General features: G+C 42.4%; 1 protein-coding gene across 2 annotated transcripts; it reads left to right on the forward strand.

Moving 5' to 3' along the window:
• Positions 1–132: 132 nt before the first annotated feature.
• On the forward strand, positions 133–27,522 carry CCL28 (C-C motif chemokine ligand 28). 2 transcript variants are annotated; one of them, XM_042995268.1, is made up of 3 exons: positions 133–237; positions 20,402–20,528; positions 27,314–27,522. In XM_042995268.1, exons 1-3 carry the CDS (start codon positions 174–176, stop codon positions 27,504–27,506), a joined length of 384 nt encoding a protein of 127 aa, XP_042851202.1. In that variant the 5' UTR covers positions 133–173; the 3' UTR covers positions 27,507–27,522. The 2 variants fall into 2 exon arrangements, with proteins under 2 accessions (XP_042851202.1, XP_042851190.1); XM_042995256.1 differs by lacking the exon at positions 133–237 and adding an exon at positions 19,244–19,389.
• The last annotated feature ends 451 nt before the right edge of the window (positions 27,523–27,973 follow it).

Consider the following 27,973-nt stretch of genomic DNA (forward strand, 5'->3'; position numbering starts at 1 on the left):
GCCTGGTCTCAAGGAAAGAAATATGAGAAATAGGTACCCCAGCACCTCCCAGGGCGGGGCTGCCCGGCTTACTTTTCCTCCACACTCTCTGCACCCAAGGACACCTTCAACCTCATTTCCTGATCCTACAGCCTCACCTGTGGTACAGCCTGGGGCTGGTGGGGCAGGCAGGAATGCAGCAGACAGGACTCGCTCTGGTGGCCTTGGCTGCCTGTGTGGCTTTTCCCTCCTCAGAAGGTGAGTGGGGGTGTTGGCTATGCAAGCCTCCCGTGGAAAGAGGGGGTGCTGCCTCCCCAAGATGGAGCAGGAAGGAGTGAAGTCCTGGCGGCAATTTGGGGCAGGAAGTTCGATCTCTTCAGGTAGGAATTTCCAGTTATCTACGAGAGACTGGCATAGATTTACATTGCTGATCTTCAAGAAGGATGGAACCTCATTTGAACAGGTATTAGTAATTTGTCTCATGGAGGATGAGATCTTTCCACACAACAACTTTGAGCTGTGTTTCCTTTGCTGATGACAGTCTCTTAGAAAATCCCCAGGTAGAGGTTGGAGGAAAATCCCTATTATTCATCCGTCTCCTCCTTCCCCCAACCTGCTACACTGGAGACAAATGTGCATGTTCCTGCAGGAAAGGCAGACGTCACCTTCTGGGTTAGGGGTTTGGGAAGCAACAAAGTCAGCCCTGTGGATACTGAAAAGCAAAACTGCAATCTGACCTTTAAGAAGGGATGCAGGATAAAGGAGACTGAACCATACAAATTATATCAAAGAGAACTCAAATTGTGAATTGCTAGCATATATATGGAGATTGTAACTGCATTTGAACCGGAGGCAATCTTTTCTACAGTACTTAGGAAAACCTAAACAGAAGTACTAAATACTTGACTGACTTGACTCTTTCCCACTGTCGTCTTTTCTGAAACTTGACCTTGAATAGATTCTCTAAATCCAGAAGAGAGGTGAAATATAAGTCATGTCTGATCTGCTTTTGAAAGCATTTGCCAACCCTTAAAAACTGACAGATTTCGTATATACATTCTCACATATACACCCAAATTGTATTTTAAAGCTTCTCTTGAAAAATCACATCTGGCAACAACGGTCCATGTCCTCTGGCAGGAATTGGCTAGAGTGCAGTAGCCCCTGTCCTTCTCTGAAGTTGGCTATCGTCCTATTAACTGCCTGGTTCCTGTAGGCATTTGTTTAGGGGACCCGATATAGTGCACCAATGTACTGGTCTTGTATTACCGAGCATGGAAAGATCTAGATAATTTCTTCTTCATTTCTATCTGGATAATCTCTTCTTCATTTCTATCAATCTATCTATCTTATCAAGACAAAGACACAAGTGTATCATTTTCTATGTTTCTGTAAAAATTTTTCAGAAGAACTCACCATTGAAATTTTAGGATTCACTTTCACTGTTTCTCAAAGGCTTACCTGCTCAGGCTTTATTTCTAGTTTTGGCAATGCACTTTTTTTTTTTTTTTTTCACATAAAGCTTTGAAATAAAGCTTTGAAATGTATCTCCCTTCAGCTTCCTGATGTGTTTCCAGCTGCCCCTCAGCAATCACAGCAGCTGTCCTATGGGAGAGGAGGGAGAGACAGGCAGGCAGAGGGGCAGGGGTGATGAGGGATGCCCCTGCCAGACCCAAGGCCAGACTTCCCATGGGACCGAGTCCTGGCAGAGAAGGTGGGACAGCAAAACACAGAGGTGTTTGAAAAAGGTCCAGTTGGTGATGAAAGAAAGAAAGAGAACTGAGGAGACCCCGCAGTGGCCTTTTGGGTGATTCCCAGGGCTTTTCCTAAGGCAGTTCGGGCCACAGGAAAATCACACGATCTGGGAAGCGCCCAACCCTCTGCCGTCTAAAAATAAGTGATGTTGGGTTAAAATACGAGAGGGTAGGCCTGAGAGCAGTTGTGGAACCTAGAGGGGTAACCCACTGCTTTCCATAAAAGCCTTCCATGGAGTATCTGTGTGTCCCACGTGCCCTGTGGGAGGCTCTAAGGGACTCGGACCTGGGGGAGGAGCAGGAGAGGAAGGAGGCAGGAAGGTGGGGAATACTGGGAAGTGCAGGGAAGGAGGTATAGGTGGCTTTGACAATTGTCACAGGCTCCGGGAGGGGATCGGGAAGTGGTCTGTGCCAGTTGGTAACTTTGAGAAATACATTTTGTTCTTCCAGGCACCAATGGTTCCACTGCCTTAATGGTGCCTTAAATGGCCATTTTAATGTTATGGCTCAGTAATTGGCATTCTCAAAGCATTTTGCATGAATCAGGAAGCAGTTGACTTACCTGTAATTAAAAGCCTTGGGTTCTACCCAAAGGTAGGAGGGTATATACACCTGCTGACGTGGCTGCTGGCTCCCAGAACTCAAAACCGAGTCCATAAAAGTGTCTATCATCCACTCCGGTGGCCCTAAGCCAGATTATTTAAAGCCACAATCTAGGGCTTTGTGGGCTGGCTGTTGTTACTATAGATATTTTCAGACTAAGGTTCCACTTGTCTCTGGCAGATGCAGGGTGAGGCATTTTGCCTCACAGTCCCAAACCGACTTGGTTCTGACAATCTGTTTTCTCACAGCAGGATGGTTCCTCCTCACACAGGCACTTGCTGGGGACTTGTCGTCTGCATCCTAAAAAGACATTTTATTTTCTGTTTGTTTTAATTATAGGACACTCGCTAGGGAGGATTACCAAGAATGTACATTTGTGCTTGAGGGGCGCCTGGGTGGCTCAGTCAGTTAAGCGTCCCACTTCAGCCCAGGTCATGATCTCACGGCTCGTGGGTTTGAGCCCCACGTCGGGCTCCGTGCTGACGGCTCAGAGCCTGGAGCTGCTTCGGATTCTGTGTCTTCCTCTCTCTCTGTGCCTCCCCACTCTCTCGCTCTCTCGCTCTCTCTCTCTCTCTCTCAAAAATAAATAAGCATTAAAAAAACAAAGAATATGCATTTGGGCTTGAAAGTTGTTCTGCACAGTCAGGACCCTCCACTTCCCCAGGAGTGGTCCATGAGGGGCCTGACATGAGGGCCACCAACCTGTTCTTCGATTTCTCTCCAGGTATGCCCTTCTGTTAAAACAACATACCCTGCTTTCCTTAAATTCAATACCATTGTTAGACTAAGAGTCTAGATTTTGGTTAAGGAACCCAGTCATAGTATTTATACTGTAGTTCAGGGGTTTCTTTAAATGTCCTTTTTCTATGTCTGGAGAAACAGAATAATTTAAGAGCAGCCTTCTCAAATCTGAGTCATACATGGGCCCCTTTACAGGAAAACATTCTTTTTACTCTCAGTGGTAACCTTTAATTATTTTACTATGTTACTTGGTATATAAACATGAAACCAGTTATAAACCCCCTGTGTGTATATCTTTTCTGCAATTTTAAAACCAAAATAAAATTTAAATTTAAATAAAAACACAACTGCAAAGCCAAGAAGAGTTCAATCAAACAATATTAATTTAAAGTAATGGTTAATATTTGGCCAAAACTACCATCACCGTTCCAAACACAAATATAGCACTGATCCTTAAGATGCAGATTTTGACTTTTATGTGCATTTGCTAGCATGTTCAGAACGAGAAGTGTTTTCTCCCCACCACTTTTTTGTTTGAACCAGGATGATATAACTGAGCCCTCCCTTAGCATGAATGCATTAGAAAATTCCGCTCTGTTCCTTTCTGACTGGCCTAGGACAATTAAGGTAGGATCTGACCCAATAATAGCACTAGGCATAAACATAAGCAAAATTCAAATGTCCTGAAAGTGCTCTTTTAAGATAGTCTTCCAGAAGATCCAGAACATGTCTATTTAAATATCATGATCGAGATGACATATTAAAATTTAGGAATTGTCTGGAGAGCTCATAAACCCTGAGAACATGCTCATGAGCCCCCTGCTATGAAACCTTGTTTGAGAAATGCTGGCAAGCCTGGGAAGAGTCTCTTTGGATTCCAAAAGGTCAAGTCAGAATTCTAACTACATGAACTTGAGAAATTGTCTAACGTTCTGAACCCCAGTTTTCTTAACAGTAAAACAGGAATAAGGAATAACAATGCCTCTCTTACCTAGTTATTCTCAGGATTATATGAGATAACAAGGAAAGTGTTGGGCACAGAAGAGGTGCTCAATAATTAATTGTTAGTTTCCTTTCCTTTCCTTTCCTCTTGCCAGGTTCTATCACTAACTTGTTTTTTTAAGTTTATATATTTATTTTGAGCGAGAGAGAGAGAGAGCACAAGTGGTGAAGGGGCAGAGAGAATCCCAAGCAAGCTCCGCACCATCAGCGCAGAGCCCAATGAGGGGGCTTGAACCCGCTAACTGTGAGATCATGACCTGAGCCAAAACCAAAAGTCAGATGCTTAACCGACCCAGCCACCCAGGCATCGCTATCACTAACTTTTTAAATTAAAATTATGAGGGGCACCTGGTTGGCTTAGTCAGTTAAGCGTCCAACTTTGGCTCAGGTCATGATCTTGCATTTTGTGGGTTCCAGCCCCACGTTGGGCTCTGTGCTGATAGCTCAGAGCCAGAAGCCTGCTTCGGATTCTGTGTCTCACAGCCCCTCTCCACCCCTCCCCAACCCCGCCTGCTTGCACTCTCTCTCTCTCTCTCAAAAATAAACATTAAAAAGTTTCTAAAATTAATTAATTAAAATTATGGAAAGTCACAAAAATCAAATAATTTAATTCCTAAAATTATAAAAATTATAAAATAACAAATACTTGGGGTACCTGGGTGGCTCAGTCAGTTAAGCCTCTGACTTTGGCTCAGGTCATGATCTCACAGTGAGTTTGAGCCCCGCATTGGGCTCTGTACTGAGCGTGGAGCCTGGAGACCGCTTCCTGTCCTGTGTCTCCCTCTCTCTGCCCCTCCCCTGTTCATGCTCTGTCTCTGTCTCTCTTTCTCTCTCAAAAATAAATAAACATTAAATTTTTTTAAAAAAGTAACAGTGTAAATTTTTAAAATACAGAATAAAATATATGAAGGTCCCTTTTCTCTATTCCTTTCATCCCTCTCCCCCACCCAGAGGTAATAAATAACCCCTCTGGCTTCTGTGTATCCTTCCAGAACTTTCTCTATGCATTTACAAATATGAACTCACACACATTCACACAGATTTTAAAAAACATAAAAAGGACAACAATCTACACATTACCTAATTTTTCTTTCACTTAATCATAGATAACAGTATAGCTGTTTCACACACATAGGCATTTCTTAAAAGTTTGGATCATTCATCTTAGAGATAACATACAAACTTCCAGGAATAGTTTAGGACATGGAAGTCTCATTTATTCATTCATTATCAGTCAGAGTCCAATTAAGAGACAAAAACAAGACATGAATTTGAATAGGGAAAGTTTAATATAACAAATTATTAGCTATAACAAGAGATAGGCTAGGAGGCACACAGAACCCTGAAGAATACAGGGCTGGGTAGGGCTGATACTGGTAGGGCTGAAGTGGAGTTTTTGAGGGAAGAGATCCCATTACCCCTTCCCTGCCCAGCTGAGATTCAGACCTTGTTAGAGAGGGCACAGCCATGGCTCACCGAGTGGCAGGAAAATCACTGGTCTGCCTTCCAGTTTTCAGGAGCAAGTTCTTCACAGGGAGGTGTCTCACTGGAGACACTCTGCTCCCAAACTGCCCGAGTTGGGGTGCTGTTAGCTGTCATGTGCTCCCAGAGCCTGGTGCTGCAGAAATGATAGGCGTGCACCCTGAAGCCTGGAAGGAAACCCCTCTTGCTGCAATGCCTTTCCAGTGTCCCCCACTGACAAAGGTTTAACATCGTGCCAGCCCGTGAAGGAAAAATATTTAAAGGGCCCATCTTAATTCCCTAGAACTGGCAATTAAGGGTGAATTTGAAGCTGAGGGGCAGTAAATGGACAGTGGGTGCATTCCACAAACTTAATATTGACACCTGGATGCCTACTGTGGGGCAGGTGATGTGATTTTGTTTCTAACTATTGAGTGTTTACTATTTGTCAGCCTGTTTTTTTTTTTTTAATAAATGGTTATTCATTTTTGAGAGAGAGAGAGAGAGAGAGCAATTGGGGGAGGAGCAGAGAGAGAGAAAGAGAGAGGGAGACAGAATCCCAAGCAGGCTCCATGCTGCCAGCACAGAGCCTGACAAGGGGCTTGAACTCACGAACCATGAGATCACGACCTGAACTGAAGTCGGACACTCAACCAACTGAACCACCAGGTGCCCCTGTCAGCTTGTTCTAAGCACTTAATGCGTAAACTCAAGCAGTTGTTACAACACCCCTGTGAAGAAGGTGCTATTACCATCCTCGTATTACAGATAAAGAAACTGAAACAGAGAGAATGAAGTAACTCATCCAACATAAGCTTGTAAGTGATAAAGCCAGAAGTCGAGCCTGGTTGTTTGTCTCTGTATGCTTAACCACTGTGCAGTAATGCCATAGGGCATGTCCCTATGGCACAAAATTATCCTGATCCCCTTCAGGAATATTCCCTGACTGGTCCAAGTGTCCATGCTGTGAGAAGCATTAGTGACCAAATGTCTTCATATGAAGGTAAAGAAAAAGCCTCATTCACTCTTTACATTATCCCAGGGTTCCAAAAATATCTGGGAGGATTTTATTTGGGAGGATATTATTTGGGCATAGCAATCTCATGCCTCATTGCTTGGTGAGTCCTTCCTACCTCCTCGATGTTGGCAGTGGACACCTCCATTTGTGGTTATATCCACAATGTGATGTGGCTCCATTAAGGCGTGAAGTCCACTAGAATAGGGAAATGTATCCTTAACCAAACACATACATGTTTATTTACATATTGCTCTTCTTAAATTGCACTCACAAACTTGAGACAAACTGACAGCAGGCAAATGAATCTTATTGTTTTTATCTTTATCCTAGGAATCCTTTCCCCAACAGTGGCATAACATTTGCTTTGTTTCCACTTTACTGTGTTGTATAAAGTGTTCTTTATACTGGTGTTTTGCAAACTGCTTTCTTTCTTTTTTTAATGTTTATTTTTGAGAGAGACAGAGACAGAATGTGAGTACGGGAGGGGCAGAGAGAGCGGGAGACACAGAATCCGAAGCAGGCTCCAGGTTCTGAGCTGTCAGCACAGAACCCAACACGGGGCTCGAACTCACAAACCATGAGATCACGACCTGAGCCTAAGTCGGACTCTTAACCGACTGACCCACGCAGGCGCCCCACAAACTGCATTTCTAATAAGCCGCCCGGTGATGCCATTCCTGCAGCTCTGGGAACCACATTTTGAGTGGCAAGAGACTATACGATACATCCAAATAAGAGAGGAGGCTGGTTCATCTCTCTGTAATAACAGAATCATTTCCTTAAAAACCAGAATCTAACTTTCACATCACAGATTTGATGAGAAGTGTTTTAGTGTTCATCTGAACAGATCTTGGGGAGGAAATCTTTAAAGCCTCGGTCCAAAATTGGATCATAGGCAGAACCAAATCAGGGACAGACAATCATGGCAAATCACCCACCCAACTCTCTGACACTTAATACTGGAAACATTACAACAACAACAAAACCCCAAACCAACAGAATTGAGAGCAATAACACTTTAACAGTAAGACAAATAGTAAGACTTTTAATGAGACACTGATATCTTTAAATTATTAAATATAATGGGGCAAATGATTTATCATCATGAGTTGACCCCTAATTACTTGAGGGTGGAGGGATGATGTTTCTAAAAGCATTGTGTAATTTAAGGACATTTGGGACATAAGACCTTGACCAAACACTGATAATCTTATTTCCTAAAAAAAAAAAAAAAAAAAAAAAAAAAAGGAAAATAATTTTAATAGCATTGTAAGCCTTAAAACAAGATAAAATGAAATAGAAGACATGAGAGCTTAGTTCAGCTCAAGAGACATTTATTGAGCACGAATACCAGGCACTGTTCTGTGTGGTGTGGGCACACAGATACACTGAGGGAGCTCACAGTCAAAAGACATAGTCCTTGGGGCGCCTGAGTGGCTCAGTCGGTTAAGCAGCCGACTTGGGCTCAGGTCATGATTTCGCGGTCTGTGAGTTCGAGCCCCGCGTCGGGCTCTGTGCTGACAGCTCAGAGCCTGGAGCCTGTTTCAGATTCTGTGTCTCCCTCTCTCTGACCCTCCCCTGTTCATGCTCTGTCTCTCTCTGTCTCAAAAATAAATAAACGTTAAAAAAAATTAAAAAAAAAAACAGTCCTATCAACCCTTCATTTTATACACGGTAACGACAGGAAAGCACAGGATGTTGTGGCACCACGGACTCACATAAGGAAACAGCAAGACTGGGGGAAAGGAGACTTGATGAGGTCTTGAATTCGGGCAGTGGTAACAGGGATGAGAAGGTGGGGGACAAATCTGAGAAACGTCACAGAGAGTAAAATATACAGAAGTTTGTGACTGGCTGTGGAGTGCTGAAGGAGGATGGTGTGACACGTGGGTTTCTGGCTTGGGTAGCAGTAAATGACCTTTCAGTGAGACAAGGAAAGGATGTTTCAGTGGTAGGAAATAATGTCTTCAGTCCGGGATTTATTGAGTTATCTACAGCCTGTGGACTATTCGGGTGTATGTTCAACAGCAGTGGACGGACACCTGGGTGTCTCCGTTGAGCATCCGACTTGATTTTGGCTCAGGTCATGATCCCAGGGTGGCGGGATTAAGCCCTGCGTTGGGCTCTGCGCCGAGCATGGAGCCTGCTTAAGATTCTTCCTCTCTCCTTCTGCTCTTTTCCCCCACTCATGCTCTCTCTCTCTCAAAAAAAAAAAAAAAAAAAAAAAAAAAGACAAAACACAGCAGTTGAACATACGTCAGGATTACTGGCATAGAGGGTAAAGTAGATAAAGATATTTAAAAGTTACCGACATGGGTAGTAATTCAAAGCATGAGATGTGAATGGAAAGAAGAGTGGAAGGTCAAGGATGGAACTTTGAGGAATAACTGTTGAGGAGAGGAGGGGTTCAAGAGCAGAGAATGCAATTTCTCAGTATTAGGAGAATTAGGAGAGATGCGTATTTTGTTAATCTGGGATATGGAAAATTTCCAGGAAGGAATGGGTACCAATGTCACGTGCAGAAAGGAGGTCCTGTAAGATAATGTTAGAAAAACATCTGCTATTGGAGGTATCCTGAGGGCAGGTACCATGACTTACTAATTTTTGTATATTTAGTGCTTAGAACAATAAAAGACACAAGGTAGGTACTATACAAATGCTCATGGAATTTTATTGACCTATCACTTTCATTAGTAAAATGATGAGTTTATTCAAACCATTCAAACTCAAAAACGTTTGAGATAGTGTCGATATTTTCCCAAGGGAGTTTTTCCTTGACCTAACCCAAGCTAAATTTTCAGTAAAAAAACAAAATAAATAAAGAAAACTTATCAATCCAATGAAGGAAGGGGGGGGGGGAAGGATGATAAAAAGAAAACAAAAAAATAAGGCGAATAAGTAAATTTAGCCAAAAGGTTAGTGTCACAATATTAATAGTAGAAAAGTAGAATTTAGGCAAAAACTTGCAGTAGGACTAAAGGAATTTTACAGAAGGATAAAAAGTATCAGCTCACCAAGAAGGTACATTTAGACCTGTCATGCAAGTGCAGGGTCAAATTTTGTTTTGTTTTTTTTTTTAAATTGTAGGAAGGCTGACCTTTGAACACCCTAGGAGTAAGGAGCCCTATTTCACCCTACCCTAGAGGAAAATCCCCACATAACTTTTGACTCTCCCCAAACTTGACTAATAGCCTACCCTTGACCAGAAGCCTTACCAGTACCATAAACAGCTGATACATATTCTGTATGCGACATGTATTATATACTGTACTCTTAAAGTAAGCTAAAGAAAATGTTAAGAATACCCTAAGGAAAGTCTATTTAAAGCACTGTATCAAAAAGAAATCTCTGTATAGGTGGACCCACACGGTTCAAGCCTATGTTTTCCAAGGGTCAACTGTGTTTTATTCATCATTTTTTTGGTATAAACTTTTGTTTTTAAAAATATTGCCTGAAAATATTATTTATCTCAATTACTGAGTTTTTTGGGCGTCCATTTAAATTTTGTCCGAGGCTACTTCACTCCGATCCCGGTTGTGGTCCAGAAGGATACTTGGGTGCATCTGAAACATATAACTCCAAGTGATATATTGCAAATGGGGACAGAATCGGAAGAAAAAAAATCTGACATAATCTCGACACCAGTGTGAGATTTCTAACATACCCACCTCGGAAACGGACAGATCAATCAAAAAACTAAAAATTTCCCGCAGCTCTATGAAGGGCAGCGGCCGGTAGCCCAAGCCGGAGCTGGGTACTCCGGGCCTCAGTCCGCGCCGCCCAAGCGCGGCCTCAGGACGCTGGGGGCGGAGGCTGGAGTCGCCAGCGGCCTGGGGAGGTCCCAGGCGACGCCGAACAGGTGCCTGCATTTCCCTCAGGCGGCCGCCATAAGAGGCTAGCGCTTTCGGGAGCCCGTGGCCCCTCCCCTGGGCGTGGTCTTTATTCTCCTCGGCCCGCTTCTCCGCGAACGTCCTCCTCCGCGCGGCGCGCACCACCCACGGGCTAACAGAAAAGCCGCCGGGCTTCGCCAGTGGCGCCAAGTCCGCTGCGCACGCGCAGAGGCAGGAGGAGCGGCGGGTTGTGGCTCCGGTATGTCACAACAGGCACCACCCGCTTCTTGCTGCAGCCGCTCTCCCTCCTCCTTCTCGTCCTTGGGCTCGGGCTCCGGTTCCAGCACCAAGGCTCTGGCTCTCGGCCTCTCCTGCTTCATGGCCGCCACGACCTCAGACACGTGAGCGTGACGACCGTAAAGCACCGCGACGTCGTGCTTTTGTTTTTTTTTCCCCATCTCTGGTTTTTGTTTGTTTTAGTTTCCTACGAGGTTTCTTTTCCAAGTTCTTGGTTGAACGTTTGTTTTTTTTTCGTGCGTGTGCAAATAAATGCACTTAGGCTAAATTTATAACCCACCCGTTATAATAATGAATAGCACTTACACTTTTCAAAATATTTTGTGATTTTTTTCTTTGACCTATGAATCGAATACGTTTTTTTAGTTTCAAAACACATGATATTTGTAAGTTTATAACTATTTGGTATATTATTTAGGTTCAAGCTTTTTTTTTTTTTTAATTTTTTAACGTTTATTTATTTTTGAGACAGAGACAGAGCATGAACGGGGGAGGGGCAGAGAGAGAGGGAGACACAGAATCGAAGCAGGCTCCAGGCTCTGAGCCATCATCCCAGAGCCCGTTCGGGGGGCTCGAACTCACAGACTGCGAGATCGTGATCTGAGCTGAAGTCGGAAGCTTAACCGACTAAGCCACCCAGGCGTCCCTAGGTTCAAGCTTTTAAGCGGTTAAACCTCCTCTTCAAACACTATTAAGAATGAAAAAGGAGCCCTGACTGGAGATAATACTATGCAACTTTGTGATGTAGATGAGAAAAAAAACCCTTCATTCTACCCTTAATAGGTTCTTGACTGGGGTCCCTGTAACAAAAGGCATTAAAAGGGGGAAAGCATACACATCTATATAAGACATGGGAGCCTTCATAAGGAAATGAAAACCTAAAGAAGCAGTTTGAGTCAAGACATAATTAAGTGGGGCAGAGTGGTAAATTGTGGCAAAGTGATAAGACGAAGGTATTTGGGCCAGGACGGTTAGCACCAGAAAGAGAAGAGTTAGTTTAACAGGATTTGCACAGATTTCTCTTGGCCTCAACTTCCCCACTCACAGGGAGGGGTAAAGTGCCGCCCCCTAGTGATAAAAATGTCTCTCTTCCTCCTGGTTCAGGGAGGGCACCTTTTACTTGGGAGTTTTATCTCCTGCTTGTAGGAAAGTTAGAATGCCCTTTTTGCATTGCTAATTTTAAGTGGTTTTAACTTAATATGATAGAGTGGCAGTTTTGGGGGTGGAGTTTTCCGAATGCCTTTAGTGAAATTAAATTAGAAATTGTCGATGAAATGGACAGTTTCTTAGAAGACTAAGATATCAAGATTGGAGAAGATATAGGAAACCCCAAAAAAGCAAATAACTGTTAAATCAGAGTTGAACATGTTGCCCTCAAACAGACATCAGGCCTAGATGGTTTCAGAGGTTTTACCAAACATTGGAGGCACAGACAATCCACAAACTCTTCAAATAATAGAATAATAGAGACAGCTACCCAATGCATTGTTGAGATTAATACAACCTTAATACCCAAAACATTCAAGGTTGATATCAGGGGATAAAAGTATGAGCTAATCTTGTCTATGAAAATAAATGCAAAATTTTAAATAAGTAGCAGATCAAACTCAGAATCATATAGAAATTAATACATAATGACCAAGTATGGTTTATCCTAGGAGGGCAAGGAAGAAAATAGATTAATCCATTATATTAATTAAAAAATTTGTTTATTGAGGGGCGCCTGGGTGGCTCAGTCGGTTAAGTGTCTGACTTGCGATTCATGAGTTTGAGCCCTGTGTCCGGTTCTGTGCTGACAGCTCGAAGCCTGTATCCTGCTTGAGATTCTGTGTCTCCCTCTCTCTCTGTCCCTCCTCCACTCACCCTCTGTGTCTCTCTCAAAAATAAATAAACATTAAAAAAAATTTTTTTTAAATTTGTGTTTTGAGTTTACAATGGGTTAAGCACTGTCTAGGCATTTAACAAAGTAATGGATTAAAGGAGAAAAGCCTTTTATTTCTATACAGGAATTGAGAAAGAAGAGATAAAAACATCTCTTTACCTAGAAAACCAAAGACTATCCACTCCAAACTCTTACAACTAAAAAAGTTCAGCAAAGTTGCTGGATACAAGAACAACATAAAACAATCAACAGCATTCCCACACATCAAAAATAACTAATTAGAAAACACAGTTCTTCAAAAGACCATTCACAGTAGCACAAAACCTATTAAAGTACCTAGGAATAGATGTAGGATAAGATATACAACAATATTTTATTATTTTCTTCATAAAGGTCTTGAAGGACATTGAAGAAAACCTGAATAACTAGAGTGATAATTCCATATTTATGGATGGGAAAACAATATTTTTCAGATGATTCCATGTGTAGGTCTATTCTCCTCAGAGCAGTGGTTCTCCAAGTGCGTTCCAGAATTAGCCGACTCAGCATCACCTGGGAAGTTGTTAGACATGCACATTTTTAGGCCTCATCCAGGTTGTACTGAATCAGAAACCTCAGGTGGGGGAAGGATTGACAGCAATCTGGTCTAAAAAACCTTCCAGATGATTCTGGTGCACATTTAATTTTGAGAACCACTGCCTTAGAGGAATTCTCATACAAGGCCCAGGGAGACATAGAAGACCAAGCAAAGCTTAACTTAGTGGTTTTAAAAAGTGTCAGGCTATCTGGATTCCAAATCCAGCCCCACCATTTCTTGGCCCTTTAATCTGGAGAAAGTGATGTAGCTTTTCTGTTAGTAACCCATCTATGAGATGGAGGTAAATCTAGTACCTTCTGCATATAGTTGCTGTGCATGAATTAATTCACATATGGCAGTGGCTGACACAGAGTAAGCACTCAACAAATGTAGGCTCTTATTATCATTAGGATATTTATTGCAGCCTTGCTTGTTATCAGTAAAGTATTGGAAAAAGATTTCTTAAAAATAAAGCTGAAAGCAAACATGGAAAAGGATTAAAATTGGTAAAATTTTGAATGGGGTGTATAGGTGTTGTATCATTCTTTGTACTTTTCTGTATTGAATATTTTGATTTTGTTTTTTATTTATTTTTGAGAGAGAGAAAGGTAGGGGCAGAGAGAAAGGGAGACAGAGAATCCAAAGCAGGCTCCAGTGCAGAGCCCAACACAGGGCTTAAACTCACTAATCCCTTGTGGGGTTCAAACTCATGAACCATGAGACTGTCACCTGAGCTGAAGTCAGGTGCTTAACCGACTGAGCCATCCAGGCACCTCTCTATATGTTGAGTATTTTGGAAGCAAAGGAGGAGAGCAGAGGGTGTCATCAGTTCTCTCTCCACACTTAGATTTCCACAGAAGATTGTTAAAGTAAATCATGATGTCTTCATTAAAAATATTTCCGTAGGGGCGCCTGAGTGGCTCAGTCAGTTAAGCCTCTGACTGGCTGAGGTCATGATCTCACGATTTGTGAATTCTAGCCCCACGTTGGGCTCTGCTCTGACAGTGAATAGCCTGCTTTGGATCCTCTGTGTCCCTTTCTCTGCTCCTCCCCAGCTTGCTCTCACTCTCTCTTTCTCAAAAATAACTAAACATTAAAAAAAAAAAATGTCCTCGAGATTACTGAACTTGTGTTTTTGACATATTCCTCTTACAATTTGCACTCACAATGTATAATTTCACCAAATTTGAATATATTCTATCTTTCCCCACATTTGTGCCTTTATACTCATTGTCTCCTCCACATCTACTGCTCTATTCAAACTCTCCATCTTTCAAGTCCCCAGCTCAAATGCTACCTCCTTGATAAAGATGTACGTGTATCTCTGTTATAATTTTCTTTTCTGCCTGTGAATGCAGGACACTCATTCTATTTCTCACATAGCCCTTGCCACATTCTGCCTTATGTTAGAAGTGTTTCCCCCCTACTTTGTCTCACACTTCTTATACAGTAGCAAATTGTCTTTTAATGGGGCAAAGATTAGTATAGTCTACAAAAAATTGGAGAATGATTCAAGTATTGAGTTCAATTTACTGAATACACACATCAGATGCTACGCATGGAAACTATATGGTCCGGGCTCCACTGGCTGGTGAATAGCCATTATGATGTTCCGAGTCCCCACCTTGTTGCTTAGTCAGTCATCCCACGTGTTTTTCCCAGGATTCTCTAGTCCAAATATTCTTGATAATTCTCAAATTGTGGGTTGTAGAAAAAGGGCTCTTCCCTCTAGGAATCTGGGAGAGGTGGTCTGATAGGGTAGGGATGCTGGCCTCTCACGTGATCAGTGTCCCTACCTGCAGTATTAGGGTACCTCTACTGGGCAGCTGCTGTTGACCCACTGCCTACTCACTGGTGGTTGCCTCCTTCCCCCAGAGGGCTGACCTTAGACGGGCAGGGAAATGCATCCACTGTTCTCATAAATCACCTTTTCAAAGAGATTCCCAGGTGGAGCAATTGGGATGACACACTCCGGAGTGTCCTTTCCAAAGCAAAAGGGCATGTCTGGGGCAGTTAGGAAAGGGGGTGAGGGTGGAGCGGAAAAAGCCTCACAATAAACCTCAGATCTTTGCTCGTTCATACCTCTGGGCTCTGCAGCTTTATTAAGCCCCCTCTGCAAAGCCTTCTTTCTTATTTGCAAAAATTTTCCCATATTTCCCTCAAGGAACCCCTACTCCATCAGACAGGTCTGTGTGTAAACTCCAGCTCTGAAACAAAAATAGGTTCTTTCCCATGGGATTCCGTGCTTTGTGTAGTGGTGGCCCTAGGGTGGTCTTTTGGGGAAGGCGTAGTCTTCTAATCCCTGATCAGCTTGCTTCCCCAACCAAGTAACTGTATAAATTGAATTAAAACTCTGTAAATGCAGAAGAAACACCACCTAATCCCTCTTTTCAACCTTATTGCCACCTCTAAATCCTGTCTGGAAATTCTGGATCATCACTGCAATCAGAGGAAGTTGCTGACCATTCTTTGAAATGGAAATACTGACAGGACGCTGATCGAGAAAACCTGAAGAGGGTGCGGTTCTCCAAAAGAATCTTGGCATTGCCCTCGCCCAAACTACCCTGTTAACAGTCTACGCTGCCTAACTTTTTGAGCATTCTTCAGAGGATTCCATCTCTCCTGACTTTTTATATTTCCAGCTGCCTCAGGAGGGCACCAGTCACATCTGCCAACATGAAATAAATCTGGCCTGCCTCTTGCCTTTTGATAGTTAATCCGATTTAGGTTAAATGATCTCCAGGTGAGCCTGTCCTACCTTCATTTATGAGAAATGTAATCCAATTTACTAAGTGCATATAGGTCCTGCGTGCTTTTCTGGCTTAAAACTATTCCTTGAATTGATGTCAGCACTCAGATAACTCAAATTCCTAATCACACAGATGTGCCAGTATTTCTTAGTTCCCACAATGCTTCTGAAAGTCCATTTCATATATTATAGTTGCTTGGGTCACAACTAATAGCAGTGGTCTGAGTGTTAGCTCTCTGAAGCTAGTAACTCTTCATCTGTCTACTCCCAGGGTCTAGCTAGCAACTCAGTCTATAAGAATTTACAAGTATATGTATTTGGATATTACTCTATAAGAATTCACAGAGTGATTCTTATGTAGTAAGACGGTGAATGAATGGACGGATACACGAATAAACCCAAAACTTTGGGATTTTAAAATAGTTTGACTTGGAGAATAGGCACCATAGTGTAGCTGAAGAAACAATTCATTTTAGGAGATAAATACATTAATAAATGAAAGGACAACCAATGTCCTGTGCTCCTATAGCGCTTAAAAATGGAAACAATTCACATACCATAAAATTTACCATTTTAAAGCCTACAATTCAGTGGTTTTTTAGTATCGTCACAGAATTGTACAACCATCGCTACTATCCAATTCCAACATGTTCATGTCTCCCCCAAAAGAGACCATGTACCTGTTAACAGTCCCTCCCCACTCCCTCTAACCCCCAAATCCTGGCAACAACATCCCGTCTCTATGGATTTGCCTATCCTGGACATTTCATATAAATGGAATCACACAATATGTGGCCTTTTGAATCTGGTTTCTTTCACTTGTAACCCCATTCCACTTTACACATTAATCTGCTAACGTTTGTTTTGCTATGTTGTGATTATTTGCTTACCTCCCTACCTCCCACTGGACTATTAAACATTGCAAGGGCAGAAAGTTTGCCTTGTTTATTTCAACATTTCTAATGTTCAGGACCCGGCACAGAATGGACACTCAATAAATGCTTGATCTTCCTATTCCAGTCAGTCTGGTTTATTGGTGTTTGGATGTGCCTCCATGCACACTCCTTATATGCGTAACAAAATGAAAAGCCCTTTACTGCATCTAGATGCAGAGCAAAGAGGCTCTCCTCCTTAAGGCTATGAGACTAGGGTCAAGGCATTTCCCTAAGGCTCTGGAGAGGATCTGAAGGCAGCACAGAGGTTCTTGTACCATAGTTGATAAGAGTCTTGCCAGAGTATCCTTGCCCTGGTCTAAGACACCAGCTTCTATGTGTTGGACTTGGACTCTGTGAGTTATACAAGCAATAAAAACATTCTTTTCTCTCCTACCCCAGTGCTCTGGACACATAGTTCCTTCTACTTGGACTGCTCCACTCCCTTTCTCAATCAGGTGAATTTTTACTCCACTTTTAGAATTGAGTCCAAACTGATGCCTACCTTGTCTTTCCTATTCAGAGTTAATTTCTCTCTAACTTTCTGTGTTTCTATAGGACTTGGTTCGGATTTCCATAGCGTTGGAGGTTTAAAAAAATACAAATATTGCATGCCAGTTAAAAAGTTGCCCCCCTCTGGAAGTGGTCTTTGCTTATAAATTTGGGCATATATAATTCCGTGATTTTTCCTCTGTGTATGTGTCACATTCTTTTTATAAAAATGGGGTCATTTATAGTTCTTATACTGAAACTAGCTTTTCTCCCGTAACAATAAAACAATAAATTGTGGATATTCATATATCTTAGTGCATACACACACACACACACACACACACGCACACACACCCCTCATCCTTTATTCCATTTGGATGTACTATTACTTATTTGTTGGTAGACATTCAGATGGTCTCTAATTTTTTGCTATAGTTAACAGCTGTGCATCTGTCTTTATGACTTGTGGGAGCCTTTTGGAAGAACAGAATTCTATAGGTTCAATTATAGTGGGCTAAGAGGGTTGTATCCTAAGCATCTAATTCTAAATGTGCCTCCACTACTATAGCCTCTTGAGGACACGGACATACTGTTATATTTATTCTTGTATCCCTCACTTACTGGCATTGTGCCTAGAACATTTTACCTGCACAATAAATATTGTTGAGTAATTAATGAATAGGTGAATAAATGAATAATAATGGAAAGTTTTGATGCCCAAAAAGTGAGTCACATAAACATTCTTAACTTCATATTCAGCTCCTCTACTCCATAGTTGTGAGTGACCTGATGTTTCCATGTGGACAAAGCATGGATATTGAGATTTTCCCCTATCCTTAGGGTAGGTGCCTCTATTGTTTAGAGCTGACACTATGAAGAGGTCAAAACATTTCTTTTAGCACCTAATTCAGGAGCTAATTTCTGTTATCATGAGGCTGCCACCTGCACCCACTGTGGGCTGTAATTTCTAAAAAATATTTTTAAAAGTCACTGCCCACTTGGTGGACTGGGAAGCATAGGAGAATACCGCGTGCATGTGGCATGTAGGAGTTTGCAGATACACGTTTTAACTTTTTTTTTTTAATGTTTATTTATTTTGGGGACAGAGAGAGACAGAGTGCAAGTGGGGGAGGGGCAGAGAGAGAGGGAGACACAGAATCGGAAACAGGCTCCAGGCTCTGAGCTGTCAGCACAGAGCCCGACGCGGGGCTCGAACTCACAAACCGTGAGATCATGACCTGAGCCGAAGTCGGACGCTTAACCTACTGAGCCACCCAGGCGCCCCCAGATACACGTTTTAGTCGGGGATCGGATTCCCTTTCATATTTGTGTTGCCTTCCTTACATCTGGGTAACGTAAGCTCCTCCTACCTTGACCTCCTTCTCCATTCACTCTGCACCTTAATGCATCTTGCTTATTATCACTGCAAGATGGATTTCCCTAAAACTCTTCTCCTTTCCCAAATCTTTAATGATCCCCATTTCATAAAAGATAAACCTCCTTAGACTGACAGTCAGGGCCTCACTGGTGTGACCAGTCTATCTTTTGAACCATATCCCCAATAGCTTACCTTCCTAGCTACTCATTTCAAACAGTGTGGTCTATTTTTCTCCATTCCCTAAATACATCTTGGTCTTTCCTATCTCGGAATTCTTGACCATGCACTTTATTTAGTCTTGACAAGTCTTCATTTTCTCCACCCATCCAAATTCTTAAAGATTCATCCAAGTCCTTCCCTGGTAGGAATTCAAACCTGTTCCAGGGACCCGTGTGGTCCCTCTCTTCTAAACTGTGTGGGATACTCTGTCAACCTCACTTCTTTCAACTCTAATCAGGTCAGTCTTCAACCCTGCTAGCATCGTTGTCTGGAGCTATTTTTCATCTCTTCACTTGTTTTGTGTCTTTGTGTGAACTTAATGTTTTATCTTCCCCAAATACAGTGTAAGTTCTAGAAGGGAGAGACATGTCCTGTCCCAGGTCTGCATTCACAGAGCCATCAGTGAGTGTTTGCGCCTTGCTTGAGTGGATTAGCATTCTGTTTCTCTGGAATCTACAAAGAGAGCCAGGACCAGGTGGTTGTCTATTTGTTGTTTGTTGTTTTTACTTTTTGTTTTTAAATTCCAGCAGAGTTAACATGCAGTGTTGTATTAGTTTCAGGTGTATAATATCGTGATCCAGCCATGCATACATCACCCAGTTTCTCCTCACAACAAGTGCACTCCTTGATCCCCATCACTTATTTCATCGTCTCCCCACTCCCTTCCCTCTGGTAACCATCAGTTTGTTCTCTATAGTCAAGAGTCTGTTTCTTGGCTTGTCTCTTTCTCTCTCTCTGTCTCTCTCTCTCTCTCTTTACCTTTGCTCATTTGTTTTGTTTCTTAAATTCCACATATGAGTGAAATCATATGGTATCTGTCTTTCTCTGACTGACTTATTTCACTTCGCATTATACTCTATAGCTCTACCCATGTCATTGCAAATGGCAAGATTTCGTTCCTTTTTATGGCCAAATAATATTCCATTGTATATACATATACTGCTTCTTCTTTATCCACTCATCTATTGATGGACCCCTGGGCTGCTTCTATAATTTTGCTATTGTAAATAAGGCTGCTAGAAACATAGAGGTGCATGTATCCCTTTGAATTAGTGTTTTTGTATTTTTCAGGTGAATACCCAGTAGCGTGATTGATTACTGGATCATAAGATATTTCTATTTTTAACTTTTTGAGGAACCTCCATATTGTTTTCCATAGTGGCTGCACCAGTTTGTCTTCCCACCACAGTGCATGAGAGCTCCTTTTTCTCCATATCCTTGCCAACACTTGTTGTTTCTTGTGTTGTTGATATTAGCCATTCTGATCGGTGTGAGGTGATATCTCATTGTATTTTTGATGTGCATGTCCCTGATGACTGATGTTGAGCCTCTTCTCATGTGTCTGTTGGCCATCTGGATATCTTCTTTGGAGAAATGTCTGTTTCTATCTTCTGCCCATTTTTAAATTGGATTATTTGTTTTTTGGCATCCAGGCCGTTGTTCTATGAATTGTAAGATGTAACATTTTCTTTCTTTTCTTCTTTTAGCCATACTTCCCATTGCCTCCAGCTGTTGCACTGAGGTTTCACGTCATATTTCCAGAAGGCTTCTGGAGAGAGTGAATATATGTCGCATTCAGAGAGCTGATGGGGATTGTGACTTGGCTGCTGTCATGTGAGTGCCCTGCCTCAGGGAGGTCTAAAACTGTCCAGTGATCATTTCTCAGCCAGTGAGCAGTAGGTTGGGAAGGCTTTGCCTGAGTGCAACATACAAGCGATCATTCAAACGAGGGGGGGAAGAGTAAATACTCCACCTTTCCGGCACCAGGCTCCCTGGAGTGAGCATACAGTCTCTGAGTACCTGCATGTTCGGAGCCCCACACTGGCCTCCGCTGCCCCTACTGCAGTGCTGTGATTCAGGATAAATATCTTCAGTCACTGGACAATGTGCGTGACTTTTCTAAACAAAACTAGGCACACTCTGAGTAAAAGAACAAAACAAAAAGAAAACCAGAAGGTGACTCTGTTTTATTTTGTGACTTTAACTGTAGCTTTTTCCAGGCAAGTATACAGGTTGCTGTCTTTTTTACTCTCTGAATTCATCAGAGGTATATACAAGGTTCAAAGAGGTAGCACCTCACACCTGTCAGAATGGCTAAAATTAACAACACAGGAAACAACAGGTGTTGGCGAGGATGTGGAGAAAGGGGAACCCTCTTGCACTGCTGGTGGGAATGCAAAGTGGTGCAGCCACTCTGGAAAACAGTGTGGAGGTTCCTCGGAAAGTTAAAAATAGAAGTACCCTACGACCCAGCAATTGCACTACTAGGTATTTATCCAGAGAATGCACACGCGCTGCTTCAAAGGGGCACATGCACCTCAGTGTTTACAGCAGCGCTGTGAACAATTGCCAAAGTATGGAAAGAGCCCCTATGTCCATCGACTAATGAATAAAGATGTGGCATATATACAATGGGATATATTTGGCTATCAAAAGGAATGAAATCTTGCCATTTGCAACAATGTGGATGGAGCTAGAATGTAGTATGCTAAGTGAAGTAAGTCAGTCAGAGAAAGACAAGTACCATATGATTTCACACATAGGTGGAATTTTAGAAACAAAACAGGTGAATATAGGGGAAGGAAAAAAAAAGAGAGAGGGAAGCAAACCATAAGAGACTCTTAACTGTAGAGAACAAACTGAGGGTTTGTGGAGGGAGTTGGGTAGGGGATGGGCTAAATGGGTGATGGGTATTAAGGAGGGCACCTGTTGTGATGAGCACTTACATGTAACACTGGGTGATAAATCACTAAATTCTACTCCTGAAACCAATACTACACTGTATGCTGACTAATTAGAAATTAAACAAAACTTGAAAAAATGGGGGCGGCTGGGTGGCTCAGTCAAAGCATCCGGCTTCGGCTCAGGTCACGAACTCATGGTTTGTGGGTTTGAGCCCCGCGTTGGGCTCTGTGCTGAGAGTTCAGAACCTAGAGCCTGCTTCAGATTCTGTCTCCCTCTCTCTGTTCCTCCACCACTCATCTCTGTCTCTGTCTCTCTCTCTCCAAAATAAATAAAGATTAAAAGTGTTTTTTTAACTTGAAAAAACAAACAGAAGTATAGAGATGTCTGTACCTGTCACATGCAATCAAGCATGAATGCTCATCTTTGCTCTTGATTCTGGGCTGTTGGCTCATGGCGAACCCTTTCACCCTTACCTCTGGCTCAGTTATTAAAAATTTTAGATTTCTGTGTTCTTCATGTCTCCATAGAAACTTTAAAACCAAATCTGGATTCTGACAACAATGCTGTGAGGAAGGCGTGCATTATCTCCATGTCACACAGGATAGAGCTGTGGCTGAGGAGATTACATGGTTAACCTGGGTGACGTACAGCTAGAGAATGGCAGAGACGGGTTGTGAATCAGGTCTTTCCATTAGGAACACCACATGCCTCAAAGATCTCTCAAAAGTGATGATGCAACCGACCATAAAATGCTGTCTCCAAACTTCATGGATTCTGTTTAAATTCTAGTTTAAATTCCACTTATGGCTGCAGGGGGTGCTAATGAGCCATTTGGTAACCCCTTCTTTTAGCTCCAAATAAGGCCATTGCTTATGCCTGAGTTCCTGAGTCACTGAGAAGCTTCTTTATTTATTCAATGAATTCAACAAATAGTTATTGATTAACATTTATGTACCAAGCACCATTCTATCCTCAGCTTGCGCTGGGGATGCACCAGTGACACAAAACAGACTATGCCCTCCTGCAGTCCCCAGAGATTCTATTCAGCTGGGTCCTACAGACCATTCTCTGAGATTTAAGATACATTTTTATTTCCCTTTCAGAGGAATCCATCCATTACCCAACTTTGAAAAACACTGCTCCAAGACAGGATTCTTAGTCAAAGGAAGAGGGGTGCCTGGGTGGCTCAGTGGGTTAAGTATCCCACTCTTGCTTTTGGCTAGGTCATGATCTCACGGTTTGTGGGAAAGAGTCCTGTGTCAGGCTCTATACTGTCAGCACAGATTCTAGGATTGCCTCTCTCTCTGCCCCTCTCCCACCCTCAAAAAAAAAAAAAAAATTTTAGAAAGCACTTGATTTTAATTAAAGGGAAACTATGAAGCCAATGTCTTGGATCTAAAAATGCTTACTGTTGGGATGCCTGGGTGGCTCAGTCGGTTAAGCATCAGACTTCAGCTCAGGTCATGATCTCACGGTTTGTGGGTTCAAGGGCCAGGTCGGGCTCTGTGCTGACAGCTCAGAGCCTGGAGCCTGCTTCAGATTCTGTCTCTCCCTCTCTCTCTCTGCCCCTTCCCCGCTTGTGCTCTCTCTGTCTCTCAAAAATAAACCATAAAAAAAAAAAAACTTTATTAAAGTACAGGTTTGTAAATTGGTCTCTCTGTGCTATAAGACAACTGAAAAATAGATTAGTTATGACCTCATCTCACATAAGATGAATTTGACTAGGTGGTATTTTTAAATCATAAATTACAGATCTTCTTTGTTGTTTTTTTCTGACATTCAACATAAATAAAGTTCTCTTGTTTTCAAATTGTTTTACTACAGAGCATGTCTTTACTTATCTAAAATGTAGTCCCTTAACTTTGAATATATAGGTTCGAGAATAGTATTTTAGATGCAGAAAACATGGCAAGTGTTGGCAATACAACTCCCAAAAAGCATTTATTATTAACCACAACTAACTAATATAAATTAGCTTATGGTGAACTCACTAGATTTCTTCCCTTTTCCTTTTCTGCCTAGAATAGGTCCTTTATTTCATACCCTATAAGTGATCATTGTAATTTTTGTTCTCTGAGAGAGGAGTTTGTTTAAATCCTTCTACAGTGACTTCATTAAAGAGCTTCTGGCAGTTTCTAAACATAAACACAGTGCAAAGTTGTTTATCTTGGGCAGAGGGCTGAGGTTTTGAAGCTCACAGATACTATCTGTTGGGAGGAAAACTTGGGGTTATTAAAGTTGTCTGGGAGACTTGAGTATTTTTTCAGAAGTGATTGTTGAGGGGCTATTCTGCTTGGGGGAAAGGGGAAAGAAAAAAGGTTTAGGGAACAATTACAGGTTTAATCTCTATGGCGGGGCCAACCCCATCGGTCCATTGGCCGGTCCCTAGCTACTCTCTTTTGGGCAAAAGAACCAGGGGATCAGCTTTATGGTTTCTTAGAGCCCCAACTCTCCACCAGAGAGTACACAATGGGGTGGGGCAGTGCCCATCAGAATACCGTGGAGTTGGGGGTGGCTGAGGGAGTGTGGAATAGACCATCTCCTTGTCTAGCATGATTGCCTCGTCTCTTTATCCTGCGATGGAATACACAGGGGACAGAGTGCAGTGTAAGCAGTCTTCAAACTTGGGGATTTGAAAACATCGTAGAATCTCAAATTTGGGAGCTGTGTTCCGGTAGCTGATCTTTTCCCATTGTATTACATTGAGAGTTTGAGGCCCAACTGGGCAGGCCTTTGAAAAGGGTCCTGGGGTGCCTGGGTGGCTTAACCAGTTAAGCGGCCAACTCTTGATTTCGACTCAGGTCATGATCTCACGGTTTGTGAGTTCAAGCCCCGCATCAGGCTCTGTGCTCACAGAGTGGAGCCTGCTTTGGATCCCCTGCCTCCCTCTCTCTGCTCCTCCCCCACTCGCTCTCTTGCTTGCTCTCTCTCAAAAATAAACGTTAGCAAAAATTTAAAGAGAAAGAAAGGAAGGAAACAGTCTTGCATGGTAGCTGCTGCTGCCTGTTTTCCTGGGGATCTCCACTTCCCTGGTCCTCTGTCTGTGTTGCCCCCATCTGGTGCCAGATGCCTGTGCCCCTCATGGGAGTGCCTCATTCCTCATGGAGAAAGGGAATTGAGTGCTAGTTCCCTCCTGCATAACCTGCGGGCTTATCTGGTTGTCCGTGGAGCCTTTCTCCACTGGATGTCTGCTCAGGTCCTTGCTGACACCACACAGAAGGGAGAGAGTTTTAGTCCTTTGGGAAAGATAGGGGAGCTTCGACTCTTTCTTGTTCCTCCACTGAATGCTACAGCCAGGTTCTCTTCTATCAGAGCCAAAGGGAAAACAGCTGGCCACAGGGAGAGGGCGCTTTCCTTTGGAAGACCTCTCAATGTAATACACTTAGAGAATGTATTGTCTTCCTATCGGGAAGCCTCACTTCTTTCAAATTAATATTCCCACATGCTGGCTTGATTATACTTCAGCTCATTCAGACATTGTCCCAACTCGCCTTCATTTCGAGTCCCCACATTAGTGGATGATTCCTCTTGGGTCACCTGGGGAAATGGCAGCCTACCCTCAAACCCCTGTTTCTTCTCCCAGTAACACGACAGTAGTTCACTTGATCCAGACATGTTGTGTATGTAGAGCCGGCAGGAACCGTGACATTTAACAAGAACTAAATGGCACCTGATGGCAAGTTAAAAGTCACAAAATGTTTTGTCACAAATTCTTCCAGTTATTAGAAACTGTGAATGCTGCTTTAGGGTTCTCCCACCCCAAGGTCAAGATGAAAACGAAAACATCTCAGATGGGGTGTAGATCTATAGTATATTAAAATGTTAACAGATGCCTGGATGATTTCTCGGAGCTCCTAACACCGCTGCTCATCTCCTTTCTGAAACTCTTCTCCTTTGGCCTCCATTGCCCTAAACTTTTCTGATTCCTCTCTTTTACTAAATGCTCTTTCTTAGTTGTTCTTACCTCCCCTTGCCCTTTTTCATCCCTAAATATAGGTATGTCCCAAGTTCTTCTCTTCAAAAAGTTTTCTCTTTGTGCTTTAGTTATCATACCTGCTGTCATGGCTTTAACTATATTCTCTATAAGACAACTACCCCATAACCATCTCTTTATATCTGATTACTCTCCTAAATGCAAACTTACTTTTTTTTTTTTTTTTTTTCCTATCAGACACCTTACAAGCTCCTTATGCTAGTACATCCCAAAGGGGAACTTTTCATCTCCTGCCCAGAAGCTTCAACTTCTGACCCCAACATCAATCCAGGCTTCCGGAAATGGAATTTCAAACTCACCTTCAAACCCTTCCTCTTCCTCATCCTCCAGTGTTTGATGAGTTGATAAGTCGTTTTTATTTGATTTTCCAGTTTTCTCATGTTTGGTGTTCTTGTTCTATTTCTACCGCCGCCACCCAGTTCAGGCCATATTTGTCTTCTGCAGTAGCCCTTTCTTTATTTCTTTTTTAATGTTTTAAAAATGTTTATTTATTTTTGAGAGACAGAGACAGAGTGCAAGTGGAGGAGGGACAGAGAGAGAGGGAGGCACAGGATCTGAAGCAGACTCCAGGCTCTGAGCTGTTGGCACAGAGCCCGATGTGGGGCTTGAACCCACGAACTTCGAGATACGACCTGAGCTGAAGTTGGACGCTTAACCGCTTAACTGACAGCCACCCAGGCGCCCCTGCAGTAGCCTTTTAAATGGTTTCTCTCTATTCTTTTCCTACTTCGACCTTTACCACATACTGTTATGAGACAAATCTGTGTTCAGTCCTGTCCCTTCCTTTCTTGAAAATCTTCTCTCTCTTTTCACTGCCTACCAAATAAAGTTTAAATTCTCTAACATGCCCTTTAAAAGCCTCCATCAACCTGCTGTGATGTATCTTTCCAGGCTTCTTTCTCATCACCTGCCATGCTTTATCCAGGCCATGTGCTATTCCCTAAACACACTCCCTCCTTCCTGCATCTGCACATTTAAAAAATTATTATTAAAATGTTAACAAATGCCTAGAATATTTTAGTTGATTGTTTTGTTGGAAACAAAACCAGACTGTTCTTATTTGGAACAATTTCACTTCATCTCTATAATTAATTACTGAATTCCTACTGAACAAGGCCTTTTCAAGACAGTTCCAGACTATTCCTCCTTCGAGGAGATAACACCACAGGACAAGGAGAAGCTTTGAAACAAAAAGTCAAATAAAAGACAGCATAAGTTAAGTGCCAGAAGAGAGGTAATGCTGAGAGACTCAAAGGGAAAAAAGGGCATTTACTGAGAGAATCTAGAAAAACTTTATCGAGATGTTTGAGATGGGCCGTGAGGTATGAATTGGTTTTGGTGGGTGAAGCTCGGGGTCAGGAAAGACAATCATTTTTACTACTTTCCCTCGTTCCTTCTTTCCTCCCCCTCCTCCTCCTCCCGCTCCTCCTCCTCCTCCTCCTCCTCCTCCTCCCCTCTCCTCTCCTCTCCTCCCCTCTCCTCTCCTCTCCTCTCCCCCCACCTCCCCCTCCACCCCCTCTCCCCTCCTCAGATTCCTTCTTCTCTTTTTAATACTGATGTTTGAGGAACTGCAGGCAGAGGTATAGTAAAGATTCATCCTGGTGGTACTCAGTCTCTAAGAGTACACTGTGTCTAAAAGTGGGAACTGCCTAGAAGTCACTAAATTTTTACTTTCTTGCACTTTCTATCAGTGATTTTGTTTTTCTTCCCTTCTCGGCAGCCTTCACATCAGGCGCAGGAGGGTCTGCGTCAGCCCGCACAGTCACGTTATTAAGCAGTGGATGAAAGAACAAGAGGCCAAGAAAAAAGCTAAAGGCAACCTTTGCCACAAGAAGAAACAGGACGGCAAGAGGAACAGCAAAGGGGCACATCAGGGGAAACCCGAAACCCATGGCTATAAAACTCCTTATTAAAGCGTTTACAAATGAATCCACACAGACAGTTCCTGAAGTGAACTTGGCCATTGGTTGCTTATAAATGTATCACATCAAATATTCCTTATTGAGAGACAGCAGGGCAAAACAAAATATGTTTTTTAAAGGAACAATTATACAGGATACAAATGTAACCAATATTATACTCATCTGAAAATGAAATGAAAAGATACTTCTCTTCATACAATGTTTTAAGAGCAGCATACAGATAGAATTTCTCCAACTTTTGTATTAGGAAGGTTTGCAAACATACGGAGAAGTTGAAAGATTAGCACAATGAACACTCGTACACCTTTCACCTAGATTAATAACTGCTAATATTTTGCCACGTTTATTTACTCTCTTCTCTCTTTGCTTGTGTGTATAAAACATTTTATATATAAATATGTAATTTTTTTGCTAAACCATTTGAAAACAAGTTGCAAACATCATGATACTTCACTTCT

This window comes from Panthera tigris, chromosome A1 (assembly GCF_018350195.1).
Source record: "Panthera tigris isolate Pti1 chromosome A1, P.tigris_Pti1_mat1.1, whole genome shotgun sequence".
Taxonomy (NCBI): Eukaryota; Metazoa; Chordata; class Mammalia; order Carnivora; family Felidae; genus Panthera; species Panthera tigris.

Bases quoted from the DNA above. Each gene is read 5' to 3' on its own strand.
- CCL28 (XM_042995256.1), top strand. From the start codon at position 19,281: ATGTCCTGTCCCAGGTCTGCATTCACAGAGCCATCAGTGAGTGTTTGC. The intron at 19,390-20,401 runs GTGGTTGTCTAT...TTCTTCTTTTAG, and splicing joins ACAAAGAGAGCCAGGACCAG to CCATACTTCCCATTGCCTCC. The intron at 20,529-27,313 runs GTGAGTGCCCTG...CCTTCTCGGCAG, and splicing joins TGTGACTTGGCTGCTGTCAT to CCTTCACATCAGGCGCAGGA.